This window comes from Protopterus annectens, chromosome 15.part0, assembly GCF_019279795.1.
Source record: "Protopterus annectens isolate FY-2018-M chromosome 15.part0, PAN1.0, whole genome shotgun sequence".
Taxonomy (NCBI): Eukaryota; Metazoa; Chordata; order Ceratodontiformes; family Protopteridae; genus Protopterus; species Protopterus annectens.
This window is the reverse complement of record NC_056749.1, coordinates 403220803-403240119: the sequence shown is the minus strand read 5'-3', so window position 1 is coordinate 403240119 and position 19317 is coordinate 403220803. Positions and strand designations below refer to the sequence as shown.

At 37.9% G+C, this 19317-nt stretch overlaps 1 protein-coding gene across 1 annotated transcript in view; it reads left to right on the top strand.

Moving 5' to 3' along the window:
- LOC122789709 (transmembrane protein 182-like) overlaps positions 1-19317 on the top strand; it is a 271039-nt gene that overhangs the window by 193176 nt on the left and 58546 nt on the right. Inside the window, exon 3 of the mRNA XM_044057142.1 lies at positions 2104-2202. Within this exon, the coding sequence (XP_043913077.1) occupies positions 2104-2202 (99 nt within the window). The remainder of the gene's footprint in view (positions 1-2103; positions 2203-19317) is intronic.

Genomic DNA, 19317 nt, shown 5'->3' with positions numbered 1-19317 from the left:
ATTTTATTTGTGCACTTCAAGGAATGATTGCCTGTCTGAGTTATTTTTTGTTAGTCGTCAGTGCTCCCAGGCCTTATCTCTGGATTTCATTAAGGTTCTGGTGGTCTTTTGTAACCATGGGGGACACCTGGATCTGACTTTGGCATTTCTTACAGGAGCATGGGTGTTTAGGATGGAGAGGAAGGTACTGTTGAAGAAGTGGACAGCTTCATCTAGGTTGAGGTATTTTAGTGGTGACCAGTAAATTTTTTACAGGGAGGAGATGAAGGAGTTGAGGTTGAAGATGGACTTGTTCCATATTTGCCTGTGGATAAGGGCTTGAGACTGTTTGTGTGGTGTCAAATTAGGAAAGTGGGGGAGTGGTTACTAAGACTGTCAGGTAAGCAGCCTGCTAGGTAAGAGTGAGGGGCTTTGTTGACTAGGATCCAGTCAAGTAAGGTATGATTGTTAGGGTTTTTGTTGATTCAGGTAGGAGACTGGATGAATTGAGTGAACCCATGGAGATTAAGGTGAATGGTTGGGAGATTGTTATTATAGGATAGCCAGTTGATGTTAAAGTTGCCGGGAATGATGTTTTCCTGGGGCAGAGATAGAGTAGCCCAACTCAGGAGATTTTCTAGGGTTGTAATATTTTGCTCTGGTGGGAAATAGCATCCTATGATATTGATTGTTTTGTTTGAGTTTAGATTGAGATTGGCATAAAGGATTTCTTTATTGTTGTGGTGAGGGGCAGATGAACTCAGGAGTTGAATATTGAGGTGTTGTTTAACTATCAATGCTACACCAACTCCTTTTTTGGACAATCTGTCTATGCGAAGGATGTCCTATTCAGGTGGAAGTATTTCCTCACTTTTGATGTGAGGTTTGAGCCAGGTTTTAGTTAGGAAGAGAGTATCTGGGGAATATATGCTTATGCTGGTGTGTAGTTCTTGGATTTTATTAAATCTGCTTCTGATGTTTAGGGACGTTATAAGTAGGTCTGTTGTTTTCTTGTTGGCTAGGAGTTGAGTTGTGGGGGGGGGTGTTGCTTGGACTAGGGTTTGTGGTTGAGTTGGATTTGGGAGGACCAGAGTTTGGATGGATGTCTCCAGCGAGGGCTAGTTTATAGAGGGTGTTTAGGATATGTTTTATATACATAGTAAATTGCTTATGGTATCTTAGGGATATTTTATTTTTGAGTGTGTTAGGAGTTTGGTAATGGAGTATGTGTATTGGGAGGATGTTTTTGGTGGCAGGGGTTGGGTAGTTATAGTGTAAATGTTTGAGGGAGGGTGTTGAGAGAGTACAGTGGAAGTTGTTGGGGCATGTGACTGTGGAGCCTTGGTAGGATGTAATGTGAGCTAGAACTATGCAGGTTAGGATTGTTATTATATTAGGTAGTAGCATGATTGTGTTGGATGTAGGGGGAGAGGGTGACTAGTGGTGTAGCCTAATTGGTGGTAATTAGGGGTGGGGTTAAGGGTAAGAATAAATATAGAGGTACTGGGGGCAGTTGGTAACAGGGGGCAGGGAGGGGAGCGAAGGACAATAATATTTGGTAATCAACAAAGGGGCAGTGTGGGAGAAGGAATATGAAGAAATGTTGTGGTGGATGTTGTATAACTGAACAAAAGATATGTAGTGGTTAATGGACACCTGGCCACATCATTTTTTTCTTCTAATAGTTCTACTCTTTTTTTTTATTATAGTTGATGATGGAATCAATCTTTAATAGCTATAACATTTGTAATATAAATGATATTATGATGATATTTGTCACCTGTTCAGTATAATAAAAATGTACACTATAAATAATGGTGGGATAATATGATGTTTTTCATTGTATATTGCTAATGTTGATTGCTTTTTTAATTAGAGCTGGTTCCATGGTGAATGTTATCAAATGAAGGTGAGTACTGTTTGAAATTCTATTATGGTTTTTATTGCTTAATAAAGATCTTTGCTAAGCAAAAATATTTCCTTCATGCAAAATATATTTGATGCTTTCTAAAGAATTAATTGCTTATACTAGCATTTTAAAAGTACAGTTAAAAGTAGGTATATATACAAGGAGTATAAATTTAGCAGCTGTTCATTAGCATTGCTTTGTTGTTTATTTTACAGCCAGTCAGCCTAGATCTAAGTCTTGCAATCATGGATACCTTTTCCCAATGCCAATTGCAATTGCACCTGTTCCACACCCTTCTTATGATGGAACTGCAGGTATGGGCTAAGAAATTATACTTTTGCTATAAACTGAACATCGTAGACAACCTGTGTTTGGATCATAATCATTTACATAAGCCATATACAAATGTGTTAATAAGGTATGACTCAAAATAATGTAGATGGCTCTACTATGTTTGCTACCACAATGCTACATAAATGTTAATTGTGTGGCAATACAAGTCATACAGAATTTTGAATACTCTCATTGTAAATTTGATTTCTGTGCAGATGGAATATTAAGGGTAATTGTCTGAAATGTTGGGACCCGCTAGAGTGAATATCTAAACACAGAGAGAGACTGAATGACTGAAAAAACAGACTTGCATTTACTAAGTCCGAGATGGCCTTTTCTCAGAATATAGGTATGGTGATCTCAGAGTTGGTATATAAAGTTCATGGGGTTTGGGAGGCTTGACCCCCTGCAAAAAATATTAAAAAATTAATGGAGAAGAGCGACGTTTAAGAGTTGCTCTTCTCCTGTAGTTTCAGTCTTTTTTCCAGCTTGCCTGCACATGGCTTTTTGAGTGGTGACGTATGGAATTCCATTTATGTTATTTACGTAAAGATGTTTATTCCATTTACCTGAAAGTATATCATCTTACAAAGCAACAGTGCTAACATCAAACAAATTTGAGGCCACTGTTTTGAAACTAATTGTCTTTTTTCCCAAATTTGCTGAAGACTGAGGAAAGGCAAATGCATGTTATTTTGTCTACAGATAAAGATTTTCACTTTCCCAAGTAAATGACAACCACGAGTATGACTATAGTAAAAAGAAGGGTATCTGAATATGTGTGTCCATTTGGTTTGTTATTATTTATAATTTATCTGAATAAGCAGACTAACTATTGCATCCTCTTCAGCCACTACTAAGACCAAGGGATCAAGGTAAATCAATTAACATGTTGTTTGCAAATTGCAGCAGTCATGGAAAACCTCATGCAGGGCTGAACCCTGACCCTGCATAGAATGCTAATTTCAAGCAATGTATATTTGAAATCCTCTGACTGGAATTTCTGCAATCATGATAGAAAGTTCACTGTTGTTTTGGTGACCTCAAACTGTTCATGTGTAGGATTCATAAACTTCTTACATTATTGCAGACTTGTGTGCAGTACTAAGTCTATCACAGTTTTTAAAGCTCTAAAGCTGTAACACAATCAACTCTTACACTTTTCTTTTACTTCTCTCTCTCCCTGCAGCTGGTAGCATATAGAGCAGGTAAAGCGTCATGTTCTACAGAATGTACAGCTGTGTAGGCAAACTTACCATAACAGCAGATGTTTGAATGATCACTGCTGCAGTATCCTAAGCTATATGGGTTATATTCTGCAAATATATAATAGACAGCCAGCTTCCAAAACTTTAGGGAACCTTCCATATGCCCAAACCATTAGAAAGCCTGAGCTTGACTAAAAAGATATTTTTTGGTGTCAAGCCCTTCAGGGCTTTCCTGTTGCCAAAGAGTATGCTCCTCTGAGACTTTCAAGGATTGATGGTTGGCTTATGCTGTTCCTTTCCTGGACAGGTAAGAGCTTTCATGCCACAGAGAAGGAGGAGTTGGGTTCTGAAAGGGCAATGCTAGGAATAACAAAAAATAAAAGTCCACACCCTGGCAAAAGCAACACACCAAGAAACAAGAGAGTGGAAGGAAGACGTGGCTAATGCAGCAAAGGTCATTTGAACATCTGTTGTCATGCTAAGTTTACTTGCACACCTGTATTATGTTCTTCATACTGACCACTGCTGCAGTAGCCTAAGCTATATGGGTAGATTATCATACTTAACTTCTGTGAGGTGGAAGAAGAGTCCAGGTGCCCCTGGAGAATGGTCTTAGCAAAGCCTGATCTAGACCTAGAGAATAAATCAAGCTTATAGTGCCTTGAAAAAGTATGTACAGAAGACCAAGGTGGTCCTTCTAGAATGCTTCTGGAACCCAACCCTTTCCAAAAAAGCCATAGATGAAGTCAATGTTGTGTGGTGAGTATAACAAAAGGTAATAGCCTTAGACAACCATTTGGAAATAGTCTGCTTTGATACAGGATGTCCATTCTTTTTACCTTCACAAGAAATGAGCAATTGATCCAAAGATATGAAAGATTTAGTTCTGTCAAGATAGCACCTGAGCTGTCTGTGGATATTCAAGGTATGAAATATTCTTTCTCCCTCAGTTTTGGGTTCAGGAAAGAAAACAGGAAGATGGACATTTGGCTTAAAGTAGACTTGGATACCACTTTAGGCATAAAAGAAGGATTAGTTCTCAAAGAAACCATATGTCTGTGCTAAATCAAGTAAGTTTTGACTCACCGTAAGAGCTTGCAACTCAGATACCCTTCTTATAGAAGTCAAAGCAATCAATAAAACTGTTTTCCATGTTAAAAACCTGAAGCCAGCCAGGTTAGCTTGTTCAAAAGCAGCAAGTCTTAGCTGCTCTAACACAAGCTTAAGATCTCAAGGAGGGCCCACTGGTTTTCTAGGAGGTGTCTTATGCAAAACCCTTATCAAAAGCATTTTAACATGAAAATGCATTGAAAGAGGAGAATCCATTGGCAGACATGCTGAAACGGCTTATAAATGAAAAATGATGGAGGAGTAACTTGCACAAATATTTTAAAATCAAGGAACAACTAATCCTGAATGATTGCTGGTCATGTTGTTGGCACCAACTGGCAAACCTTTTCCGTTTGCTAATATATGATTTTCAGGTAGCAGGCTTTCTTGCCTCCATTAGTACCTGATGCACGTTATCAGAAAGCAGGTGCCTAAAAGGAATTAAGAGCCTATCATGCAGGCAGTCAACTGAAGTTGATTGGGGTTAGGGTCAATCAAACACTCCTGATCTTGTGTGAGTAGATCCAGTCTGTGAGGTTGCTTGTGGTAATTGCGCCTGGCCATTTCCAAAAGAAGAGAGAACCACTGTTGCCTAGGCCAAAAGGGAGTTGCCATGATAATCCTGGGATTTCTTTTGAATCTTCAGAATACCGTGTATATCAGTGGAAAAGGTAGAAAAGAATACAGGAACATTCCTGTCCAAGGAAAAGAAAAGGCATCTGTCTTCAAGACCTTCCTTTATCAGAATCTTGCCAGCTGACTGTTCAGAGAGGAGGCAAATAAGTCAACTTGAAGAACTCAGCATAGATAGATGAAATCTTGGATGACCCCCTGATCTAGTTTCTATTCGTGAGGGTTTGCCCTCATCCATCTCAGATTTCTGACACACAGTTTTGTTCTGATGGAATGAAAGATGCCTAGAGAGTGCGATTGTGCTGTGCAGCTATGCCCCAAGCTAACACGGCTAGTCTACAAAGGGGGTATGGTTTCTCCTTGCTTGTTGATGTACCACATGACTGTAGTATTGCCTATAACAACTTGAAGAGGTCCCAGAACAAAAGATGATTCAGAGCTTTGAGTGTCTTGATTAGGGAAGGCATCTCTTTTTATGTGCTTGCATCTGTCCTTGGCATCCCAAACACCTTGCACTTTTATCCCTCCTGAAACTCTTCCCCAAGCAAAGTCCAAGGTATCTGTGGTGACTGACTGCTTTGGAATAGGGAAGAAAAAGGGAAACCTAGATATGAGGTTATTTCCTGTTTCCACCACGTGATTTCTCTTCTGACAAACCACAACACTGGTATTTGGAAAGACAAAGGAAGTCAGTGCTGGGATCAAAGAGACTTCAGATACCATTATATCTTTCTCAAGTAGAGTCTTGCCAGGGGTATCATAAGAATCATTGATGCCATAAAACCCCAAATCCTGAGGTATACTCATGCGGTGACTGATGTTTCATTAGAAAACCTTAGAAACAAATCTAGATATAGAATGTTCTCTTGGAATCCAGCTTGTGTAAAGGATCTCTTACCCAAGCGAGTGATTCTTGACACTTTGAAAAAGACTCTGCAAAGATAAACAAGTCATCTAAATATGGACAAATGTAGATGCCCTGTAGTCTGCACTGAGCTATTACTGGAGCGAGATACTTTGTGAACACTCTTTGTGCAGTGAATACTCCAAACCGTAAGGTAGAGAACTGATAATGGGATCCAGACATGCGAAACCTTAAGAAACATCTGATGTCTGGATGAATAGAGATGTGATGATAAGCATCTTTTAAGTCTAGAGTTACTAGGGAATTTGAGTAAGGAAGACGAGGTAACACATTGTGAAATCACTGAACTTTGAACTTGGGCGGTATCACAAACAGTTTAGGAAAGCAAGATCCATAACTGGTCTCCGGCCATTTTATTTCTTTGGCACTAAGAACATCCTTGAATAAAAACCTTTTACCACCTGAGTCTTTTACTCCCTGGGATGGGAAATAATGAAGGACAAGAGGAAATAAAAGAGTGTGGTCCAGTGTATAAGGGATTACCCACCGGAAAGGAAGTATTTCTTCCGACTGCCATCTGTAACCTTGATGAATGATCTTCAGAACCCATTTGTCTGAAACTATTTGTTGCCAAAGAGAAAAGTGGAAAGGAAAAAGGACTGCCAGGAATGGGGTTGGGCGGCTATGTCCCTTAAATAGTCATTCTGTCTTGTTGGACTATCTTTGGGTTTGGAGGGTTCTTGCATCTTTTTGGAACACCCTTGCTATTTCTTCTCAAATGTGTGTTAACCTGAATTTTGTTGAGACTGTTTATTTTGTGTTTTTTTTTCCAAAATTGGATGAAGGTTGGAGAATCTCTTAGAAAATTAAGAACGCATGGCTGAACAATCTTAGACAGATTCTCTGTATCAACTTACCCTCCCATCACATTTTTTGATCACCTCTGCAGTAGAGGGGCCAAAAACTAAATCTGTTTTTAAAAGAGAATTTAAAATCTCATTTTGACATCATCTGGGAGGTTCTGAGAACATAGCCAGGCAAACCTCCTCAACAAAGTACCAATGGCCAAAGCCCTAGAAGTAGTGCCAGTTGAACCACACACACACTGTAAACAAGTAGTGACTTGTACAATAGAAGGAACTCATTTATTTACAGCAGATATTTCCTTCCAAGAAAAAACTGTAGAAAAACATTTCTCATATTTTCACATTTTGTCAGAACAACAATTAACATATGAGCCTGACAATTTAAAATCCTGAAAATCAAAATTGCAGAAGCATACACTTTTTCCACATACTTACCAATACTCTTCCTATACTTATCAGAGAGAGTAGGATTGGAATTAATTAAATGTTTAGCAGCTGTAGAATTAACTAAAATTATAGCTGCTGGTCCAATTTGGGACAAGTGTATAAAAACTTAAAAAGACTGAAGAACATTATACATCCTATCCATGTTTTTCAGGGAAGATGGTTGACTGTCAAGAAAATTGCAGGCAGTAGCACACACATCCTCTAAAGCTGACAGAACTGGATGAATGGGTTAAGGTTCCAGAAATTCCTTTTTTAACAGCTTATAGTATTTTCTGAGGGACTGAGAAACCTCAGTGTTTTCCCACTGAAAACAGTAGATGATTCTGGAAATAGTCCAAAGTGAAAGATAAACTCTCACAGGGGGATCAGAAACTCACTTCTCCTCTTAATCTGAATCAAAAATATGAAGAGAAACCCCTGCGTCTGCCCCTTCATCCACCTGTCTACATTCATAATATTGAATCTCTTCAGGGAAAAAGGTATCCTCCTTTTTTACCAGAAACTATTTTAAAAGAAGGATTGATAGCCTGAATTAAACCCAGAGTCAGAACTAGTAAATTACTTCTATCCAAGGAAATTTGAGGAGGAGCAGATGCATGTTTAGTTTTATTTCCCTTTTTGACAGAACATATGGGACAAAGCAGTGTAATTAATGGCAGCAGCAGCTTCTGAGGGAGCAGGGGAGCCTTCCCTGTTCCCTCTCTCTGGAGTGACAAGATTGGCTCTCCCTTACTCTCTAAGTGGACCCCAACAGCTGCAGAGGATTTGGCTAAATCCAGGTCCCTAGTGGCTGTAGGTGCTACACTCGAGGGATCTGGGGTGAAAGATGAGTGGCCTGAAGTACAACTAATGGGTACAGTAGTATCACCCAATTGTGGCTGAGGCAAATTGCTAACCCACTGTGGTGGCAAAAACTGTCCACTTAATTTTTCTTTTTGTGACTGGTCATGGGACCAACAGTTTGTTCCATGGTCAAGCTGAAAATTGTGTCTCTATACTGGGGATACACACGGCAAAAGCCAGTAAAAACATAATGTTTTAAAATTACTTTTTTTTACAGAAAAATATAGTAAAAAGCACTTTTAAACACAATGCCTGCTTCCCAAAGTAAAATAAACACAATTTCTCTACAGAAAAATATATTTTTAAATACTTTAAACAACTTTTAAGATGACAGGGGAAAAAAGAGCATTTCCATTTAAAAGTACAATACAGTCTTGTGATAGTCCGTTAAAACACAAGCTTTTAGATTTAAAATAACTTTCCTAAATAGCAAAGTGTTATCAAACAAACCTTTTTTTTAAATAGGAAGATTTCTTCCTGGAAGAAAACTTACCTGCTCAGCAAAGGAACAGCACAAATCACTGATCACTGATCCTGAAAAGCTTCAGAAGAGTGTACTCTTCGGTGGAAGGAAAGCTTGAAAGGGCTTGGCACCCAAACATGTCTTTTTCATCATCTCAGCTCAAGATCACTAATGGCTTAAGCGTGTGGAAGGTGCCCTGTAGCTTTGGAAGCTAGCCAACTGTTATATCATTGAGGATGTAACCTATATAGATTAAGCTATGGCAGCAGTAATCAATATGAAGAACATTTATGACTGCTTATTTCTAGTCATAACCAATTTGGTGTATCTTCTTGAAATGGATGTCTGGATTCTCCTGTCAAGCTTTGATTCACTTAGCTCTCAAGGTGAATTTCTTGACATCATTACTTGAATATATAACAGCTTGGCTATGATCAGAGACCTGATCATAATTCTCTATATTATCAAGGCTCACACATCCACACAAAACTACATTGGAAATATACTGATAACTTTGAGAGATGTAACTGTCTTAATGCTGCTGAAAAACAAAACTGTGGTGGAGTGACATGTCTAACAACTTTTAAAACTGTTTTTATAGTTGATGTACACTACACGTTTGGGTTCTGTCTGTGTTGTAGCATGAGGTATATTACAGGTTTTAGAGCTGTAAGAAACTTTGTACTCCAATGCTTTTTTTTCAGTTGGTAATGCATTGGAGCTGCTAAAACTCCCCACACATTACAAAGAATTATGATGGGTCTCCAATTATAATGTCAGTTTGTTATGTGCTCTTGAAATGGATTCCCAAAAAATTTACCTCTTATGCTTTGCTCTTGAGTTAAATTTTTTTGAAAGCCATTTCTAGTGAAGTAATTATTTAATGGGCTAGAGTAATTTTTATAAAGACTTTCTGGTGTTGACTAGTGTCTCTCTCTACTGGCTTTGTCTGAAAGTCTTCAGCATGGCTCCAATATGTCATAGAACATTAGAGAGACAAAAGTATGTTGACCACCACTGCAAAAGTGAATAAAACCTTTAATATAAATATAAAAAATGAAGATACATACAACAGTGAGCACTTTCATGGCTAACCAGCTGCTTCATCAGACCTTACAATAGTTGTAACACATTATTCTTTTAAAAGCATAAGAACCATTCAAAAAATTTACAAGCCTGTACTAAACAATAAATGTAAGACAACACACCCACTAAAACTCATTCATATAACTCTTCCATTCATAAAAGACCAATCAATCAATCTAATGTACCAGACCATGTGCTCATAGCATTGGTTTGACAGAAGAACTCACATTCAGACCCAGAATCTGATCAGCTTTCAGCAAAACAATCCATCTGCGTTCAGCACGTTCAGTAGCATTCCTAATATCACCCCCTCTTTTATTCTCTGTTATAGCTTCAAACACTGTAAATTTAAAACAATGCTACTCCACATTCAGTAACATGTTTTGCTAGAGCATTAGCTGTTTTACATTTAAGAAAATCACCCATGTGCTCTAAAATTATTTCTTTCAGCATATGGTTGATTTTAGCAACATAAAAACATTCACAGAGTTGACATTTCACAAAATACACTACATTCATGGTTCTGCAATTAGCATAAAAATTTAAATCAACTCTAAAATTAAGAGGATGTACAAAATACCTATTACCCAAATGTATTTACATGCACTACAAATTTGGCAAGGATATGTACCAGTACAATCTCAATGTATGGGAGAGGTACAATTAAAATGCTTAGAAAATAGATCACGCTTATTGTTGTAAAACAAAAACTTCAGTACTGTACCAAGTACCATACCTATCAACCTCTTAGAGCAATAAATCTGGACAAAGCCATAAATAAAAGTTGGAAAAATGTCCAAAGATAGGGACAATTTTTAAATATTGCTCTTACAAACTTAGAAAGTTAATAGAATGAACAGGTTTTGCATTAGCATTAATTTTCTGAAGGGTATGAAGTCTGAAACTCATGGCTGTTTTGTTATTTTCTAACTTCAGTCTTTAATAATTTGCCACTAATTTGGCAGAAAACCACAATTTTATGAAAAATGGACCAAAAATAGGAGGCAAAAATCTGGACATTCTGCGAAAATCTGTACAATTGAGAAGTATGCCAAGTACTCTCTTCACTTCATCGTCTGTCATGAGTACTTTCCAATTTTTCTTCACTATTTCACAGACCTTGCCAATACTGATGGAATAAGTCAAAACAATATGGGGTTGAGATAAACCTAAGGCTGACACAGGAGGAGCAACATCAACACCACTTGTGACCTGCTCAGTAAAAAAACAGTCGGGCCTCATTTTCTCGAAGTGATAACACCTCATCAGCAATCCTAGAAACTTCAGCTCAAGGATAACCTCTAGAAACAAAATCATCAGTCATAACTTCAACAGCCACAACAGCATCTCTTTCAACATTATGTAACCTCGATCCTCTAAGAAATTGCCATTTAAAAATATTGAGAGTGACATGCTTAGTGTGCATATAAAATATTATTCTTTTTACAGAATTTCCTATGTAACATCTATGAAATCAGTGGAATCAAATGAGTAGTTAAAACAAAACTGTAAAACGGTGGTAGTCTTATGAAAATAATCAATAAATGCTGATAGATCCTCCTTTGTGCCTTTCCAGACCAAAAAGACATCATCTACAAAATGTGTATAGTAACAAATATGCTCAACAAAGGGATTATTGGAACAAATATGGTCTTGTTCCCATTGTGCTAAAACTAAATTGGCATAAGAATTAGCACAAACTGTACCCATTGCAAGTTCAATGTGTTGCAGATAAAATTATTCATCAAAAATGAACACTTAGTTCTCTAAAATCAGATCAAAGAGCTTACAAATCAGCATAATCATATTGGTGGAAAAATCATTATATCTAGAGAGAAGCAGTCTGGTATTCTCAATACCCATGTCAACTGGAATCATTGTTAACAGTGAATTAATATTAAGGGTGACAAATAGAGATTAACAGACATCCTCAGTATCCTTATACCAGGCAAATAAATCTCTCAAAAAATTCTTTGTATCCTTAAGGACAATGGGTACTCCATCAAGAACAGGTCGTAATGTCTTCTCTACAAAAATAGACAGAGGAGGAGTCACCCACCCCCTGCTGGAGACTGGGCCCATAGGAGGATTGTTTAAATTCTTATGTATTTTTGGGAGGCCATATATAACAGGCACAAGTGGATTCTCCACAGAAAAAATATTCATACATCTCCAAAGAAATGAGACCAGTTATGTGTAGACCGTAATTATAAACATCAACCTTCTTAACTATACATTCAACTTGAAATTTATGAATACATTTGTATGTATCTACATCATCCAACATTGCATGCATTTTAGAAAGATAATGATGTCTATCCATAAGGACTATCCTACCACCTTTTCTGCTGGATATATTTCAAGGTAAGGGGTTTCATGACATGACCTGAGAGCTTTGTATTCAGCTGATAAATTAAAAAAAATGTAGCTTTATTAAAATCATCAGAAGTCTGTTGTAGATGTTCCTCACAAAGCTTAGTAAAAACTTCAATCAAGGGATATGTACATGGTACAAATAAACTTGGTTTCTTAAACAGATTCCTATAAATGGCTTTTGTATCTAGAAACAACAATTTAAGGTTGGCATTCCTCACAAATATCTTTAAATCAATGATAGTGTCAACAATATTAGTTTTGCAGGCAGGTATGAAGGCTAGGCCTTTATTCAAGATATTAACTTGATCATGAGTTAAGGTTACAGACAAAATATTAAATATCAGAATAGTGGATTTCTGCTCCTCATATTTGTTCTCGATACCTTGTTGCTTTGACTCAACAAATGGACATATCCCCTTCTGGACCGACTTCAGGACCACCCCCTCCCAAAGTCTGTCCTTATGGGTAGTGATTCGACTAAAGAGAAATGTGTAGTTGTATCATTAGACACAGTTGTCGCAACAGACGATAGTGTTTAATCAGTATTATTTTCCATAACTACTTCTGTAACATTTGAGCCATAGTCTTTAGTAGTAATACTACAGTTATGCCCTCCTTCTATATCAGAGTTAACGGTAGGAGTGCTTTCCTTCCATTTTTCCCTGTGCTAAGAGAAAACACTATCTCTTTTAAAATCAAGTAGGTCCCTCTGCAGTTTTTTATGTTTAACTGATTGCACCCTTGCTTCATAGGCCAGTAGATTATCGTTCATATCATCCATACAAGCCTTATAATAATCTGAGGTAATCTTAGCAGTAATATCACTTTGAAGCTTTTGTATCTCACACAAACTTACCTCCTCCTCCTCAGTTTGAAAGAAACTTATCAACAGCCTCATATAATCGAAGCTTAACTGAAGATTAAGGGACTGCCGATGTTTCAGTAGCTAAAGATAAACTTCACCATACATTGGCATCTTTAACACACAGATACCCAGAGGTACGACTTTATGGTTTATTTCAGCTTCAAGATGCAAATGTTGCCACTGAAGATGCTTGTATCTGTAATGTTTGTTCTCTAACTCCCTTTTCAGAGTCAAAAAAGCCTCATGTATTCACATCCACTCTCAGATCAAGTGAGGAGGTATTCAAAGTCACATACAATAAAGGATTAATTTCCATGGATAACACAGTAAGTGATCCATGTTAGGAGTTATCCTTTGACCTGGGTTATAATTGAGTTCAATACCCTATCCTTCTGCCATGTCCCACTTGATAATGAACCAAAAGCAACGGGCATAAGTAAAAGAAATCCAAGAGTGTAAATGTCGACACTGATACACAAGTAAAACAGCAGAGAAACAAAACCATGTAGACCACCACAGCAAAAGCAAATACAAGTTTAATATAAATGGAAAAAATGAAGATACATATAATGGTGAGTACTATCATGGCTAACCAACCACTTTGCATTATTCTTTTAAAACCATAAGAACCAATCAAAAAACATACATGCCTGTAATAAACCAATAAAAGTAAGACAGCACCCAATAAAACTCATTCATAAAACTCTTCCATTCATAAATAATATCCCATATTGATTATACTGGCTTAAAAATCTCAGACTACATTTTCACTGGTGATGTACATAAATGACTGGCTAATTTTTCTTACACCAACCAGAGAGAATACATTCAGCCCGGGAATCCACTGAAGAATATTCTTACAACAACTGGTACTGTGATCCATGTTAAATGGAAAAAGTCTGTTTAGAGGTAACTCCCTTGAGAAGGTCAGAGAGAGGAAGAACAACAGGAACAGACAAGCTAATCATAATTCGAGATGGTGATATTTGATTTCCCTGTACAGGATTCTATTTCAACATCTTCCAAAGGTAATGTAAACATTACCTCTTTTTTATTTTTATTATCTATAATTTTACAGATGTATCCATTGGTCCCAAGCACTATAACTTATTTTTGAAAGGATATAATTTTATTCCTTCAGCAAGAGCTAATGTCAAGGATACCCTCCTTGATCTTAAGATTTTTACCCGTAAGCTTAATTTTCAAATATTTTTCAGAGAAGCAAGTGACTCTGGCAACAACTTTTCAGGTAAATTCAGAAGGGAAAGTGTTGCTAATCCCCCATTACATCCGGTTTTGAATGTTTTTGATAAAATGTGCTAAAAAGAAATTTGTGAATTATTGGATGAGACACATGCTTATCCAAACAAGACAGAGCAATTCTCAAAAACTTTACACAGAATAATAACACCAGGTGCATGAAACTGGACAAAGGAGGGACCCAGTTATTATGGACTGGGTAGACTATTCTGGATGCATGACTAATCTCTTACAGGATGATGAGGTAGGTGAAGCTGTTTCGATAAACAAGATTAATATTGCCTATAGGGCAGTTAAGGTGGCTATAGATGAGGTTTTTTTGTTTGATATGATTTCACAGGACCTATTCAATTTTTTGAGAGTGGATTACTCCATCATTCTGATTTTTGGCATTCCCAAAATCTACTCTAACATCAGTCATCCTCCAATTCACTCAATAATAATCACATTGCCAAAGTAGTTAGAAAATCCTTCTATGTGGCCCACCTAATTACAAAAAGGGTTTGCATCCAGATCAAAAGAGGTCATTGTGCCCCTCTATGCATCACTCATCAGACCCATCATAGAGTACAATACCCCATTTGGGATGTACCTTACAAGACATCTGCAACAGCTGGAAAGACTACAGAAGTACCTCACCAAGAGGATCACTGGCCTCAAACAGATGCCCTATGCAGCTCGACTGAAGAAACTCCAGCTGTACTCGGTTGCATACTGCCTACTCAGAGGTGATCTCTGCCTGACATACAAGGCCATGTCCAACCCAGAATTGATGGATATGCTTCACCTAAAGAAAGCCATATCCCCTCGAGTCACATGCTAAACCTCACCACAACAATAAATAGGATGTGCTGGAGGGATAGATTCTTGTCCCAGAAACTTCCCATGCTCTGGAACAAGATTCCAATCTACATTAGGCATAGCTCCTTGCTAAGCCTCTTGAGAAACCTTGACGAGTGGTTGGGAAACAGAAAGTTTACCCCGGGGATCACTTCAATGGTTCTGCTGGACAGAGGCACAGGGCACTAATCTAAGGGGGCAATGAAAGCCAACACATTCCGGCTAGGGTTATAAATGCCTTCAGGCAGATAGCCCAGTACCTACCTATGAACCTAATAGTGGCAGCCAGGGGATCAGTTATAGAGCCTCTGGTGAAATTCATTGATCAAAAGCTTAAACATTTGTTTGTTTCATGCCCACATATTATTCATGACTTCTGAAACTTGTTGAACAAATTGAAGAATATCAAAATGGGAACAGAGTGTATTTTGTGACCTTTGACCTGCAAAACTTATTACATTTATACTCCATGAGGTGGGACTTGAGTGGTTCGGGACATTGTGAGGAAACATGGACTTTTACCAGAGATAGAAGCCACTTTAGTTGTTGAATTAATGGAGAGGGTATTAAACAATTTTTTGACATTTGAAGGAAAGTAGTACAGTTAACTGGAGTAGCAATAGGGGAGGGCCACCTGTGCCCCCATGTTCGCTAATGCAGTGCTTTTGAGATAGGAGCTTGAAGTCCTGTTCAAATTTCAGGTTTCTAGATGACTTGTTAATCATTTGGAGAGGTGCCACAAACTACAAACTAGTACCTCTTTTTTTTAAATTTCCTTACTGCTTTAACCAGGAAAGGATTAATTACCTTGATATTATGATTATCAAGTGTCCAGATGTTGCATTCAAGCCACAGATATACAGAAAACCCTCCTACTGCAACACATTTCTTTTTTTCACAAGTTTTCACCAATTCCACTAAATGAAAGGAGTGGTGAAAAGCCAGTTCATTAGAACTTCCTGGCTTACTTCAGATAATGACATGTGTCTTGAACAGTTCAGAAGGCTGAAACTGATGTTCTAGAATAGAGGATACACCTTGTCATTGCTGGATATTACATTCAATGAAGTGTAGACTGGAAGAAGTAACACATACACACCGATCATCAAGAATGGGTTAAAACAACTTGTGAATGCTGACAAGGACCAAGATGGTCTAGGTTTTCATAACCACATGAACATGATGTTACATTATACCCTGGATGCCAAATATATTGAACTTATTTTGTGGAAGAACTGGTTTGTGTTGCAGTGTGATGAGGAAATCAAATTTCATTTTGTGGAACCCCCCCCCCCCCCACACACACACACACTTTCACTTACAAAATAAAACTAATAATAAATATGAAATGCCTCCTAGAAAAAACAGGGGCAGATAGTAGGGGACTATCAAACAGAAGGAAATGTGGACATTGTCAACAAGGCCCATACATAGACACCTGTTATCAAGGCCATTTGTTGAACTGATGATGTCCGTGTAAATAGACGAAAGAGCGCAACCATGATTTTGCTTGATCAAATAAATGTGTATTTTGAGGCTCTGTGGTTGGTTTGGGTTGTTGGTTGTTTTTGGTTTTTGGATTTTGTTACTGCCAGTACCAGAATTCTGTTTTTGGTTCTGGTTCTAAATTCTAATAATTAGAAACTCTATTATTAGAGGAACTAATAATAAAAAAGATAATAATAATAATAATAATAATAATAATAATAATAATAATAATGCAAGGAATGTGTGTTGAGCAGATGGAAAGAGTACTTTGAAGGGCTGATGAATGAAGAGAATGAGAGAGAGAGAAGGTTGGATGATGTGGGGATAGTGAATCAGAAAGTGAAACAGATTAGCAAGGAGGAAGTAAGGACAGCTATGAAGAGGATGAAGAATGGAAAGGCTGTTGGTCCAGATGACATACCTGTGGAAGCATGGAGGTGTTTAGGTGAGATGGCAGTGGAATTTTTAACCAGATTGTTTAATGAAATCTTGGAAAGTGAGAGGATCACTGAGGAGTGGAGAAGACGTATTTTGGTACCGATTTTTTTAAGAATCAGGGTGATGTGCAGAGCTGTAGAAACTACAGAGGGATAAAATTGATCAGTCACAGCATGAAGTTATGGTAAAGAGTAGTGGAAGCTATGTTAAGAAGGGAGGTGATGATTAGTAAGCAGCAGCATGGTTTCATGCCAGGAAAAGAGCACTATAGATGTGATGTTTGCTCTGAGAGTGTTGATGGAGAAGTACAGAGAAGGTCAGAAGGAGTTGCGTTGTGTCTTTGTGGACTTAGAGAAAGCATATGACAGGGTGCCTAGAGAGGAGTTGTGGTATTGTATGAGTAAGTTGGGAGTGGCAGAGAAGTATGTAACCGTGGTACAGGATATGTATGAGGGTGGTATGACAGTGGTGAGTTCTGCAGTATGAGTGACAGATGTATTCAATATGGAGGTGAGATTACATCAAGGATTAGGTTGGATCCCTTTCTTATTTGCAGTGGTGATAGGCAGGTTGACAGAGGAGATCAGACAGGAGTCCCCATGGACTATCATATTTGCGGATGACATTGTGATCTGTAGTGAAAGTAGGGAACACATTCAGGAGACCCTGGAGAAGTGGAGATATGCTGTAGAGAGGAGAGGAATGAAGGTCAGCAGGAATAAGAATATACATGTGTGAATGAGAGGGAAGATAGAGGAGTGGTGAGGATGCAGGGAGTAGAGCTGGTGAAGGTGGATGAGTTTAAATATTTGGGATCAACAGTTTTGAGTAATGGTGAGTGTGGAAGAGAGGTGAAGAGAGTGCAGGTAGGGTGGAGTGGGTGGAGAAGAATGTCAGGAGTGATTTGTGACAGATTGGTACCAGTAAGGGTGAAAGGGAAGGTCTACAAGAGGGTAGTGAGACCACCTATGTTATATGGGTTGGAAATGGCTGTACTGATGAAAAGACAGGAGTCAGAGCTGGAGGTGGCAGATGTTAAGATTTGCATTGGGTGTGATGAAGATGGACAGGATTATGAATCAGTATATTAGAGGGTCAGCTCAGGTTGGATAGTTTGGAGACAAAGCCAGAGAGGTGAGATTGCATTGGTTTGGACATGTGCTGCAGAGGGATGCTGGGTATGTTGGGAAAAGGATGTTAAGGATAGAGCTCCCAGGTAAGAGGAAGGCCTAAGATAAGGTTTATGGATGTGGTGACAGAGGTCATGCAGGTGGTCGGTGTGATAGAGCAAGATGCAGAGAGCAGAAAAAAATGGAAACAGATGATCCACTATGGCAACCCCTAATGGGAACAGCTGAAAGAAGAAGATTATTAGAGGAACTGTTATTTATATTTGCAGAGAAGATAATGGACATTGAATATTGTTATGCTTGCCAGGAGCAAAAATGGAAGATGTGAGGCAACCCTTGGAATGTTGTAAGGAAGTATGGATCTGTTTTCATTCATGTTGGTACAAATGATTTTATCCACAAGGACTCTGACTGTTATTTGGGACTTAAAGGCCTCTTAGAAAGTATAGCTTGTACTGGTGTTAGGACATATTTTTCACAAATCTCATATAGGAAGGATAGTCAGGTCACCTTGTATGAAAGGATTTTTTAGGTAAATACCTACATGAAAAAAAAATGGCCCATTTTAAAAAATGGAAATATGTAGAGCATCCAAACCTAATGTTCGGCACATGTGTTCAGACAGGATGGCGTGCAATTGCCAAGATCAGGGAAGAAAATTTTTCCAGCAGATATTTTGCAATATTTGACAAACACTAAGTAGGAATTTTGCCAGGCTGAAACTTTAACATTTCACAGATAGCAACATTTGATGCATCTCTGATGGTTGTTAATGCTAGGAGCATTAATAATAAAGTGTTTTATTATTTAATGGAATAAAATAAAAGTTTATTATTTAATGGAATAAAATAAAAGTTTTTTATTATTTAATTTTTTATTGGAAAATGTTACATTTCCACAAGCTTGATGTTGTTATTGTTTGTGAAACATTGTTAAAGAACAATGATTGGAAACCAGTTCTGTCAGTTGTTTTGCTGCAACAGACATTCTAACAAAAAAATCAGGTGGAGGTGTTATGCTAGGGATTAAAGATAGGCATGAGACCTGATTATTACACTTTCAATTATAACACTAATACTATAGACTGTGGAACTGTGACAATAAAGACAACCCAGGAACATAAAACAGTTGTTGGGGTGTACAGACCACCAAAGTCAAGTGCTGATGACCTAGAGGAA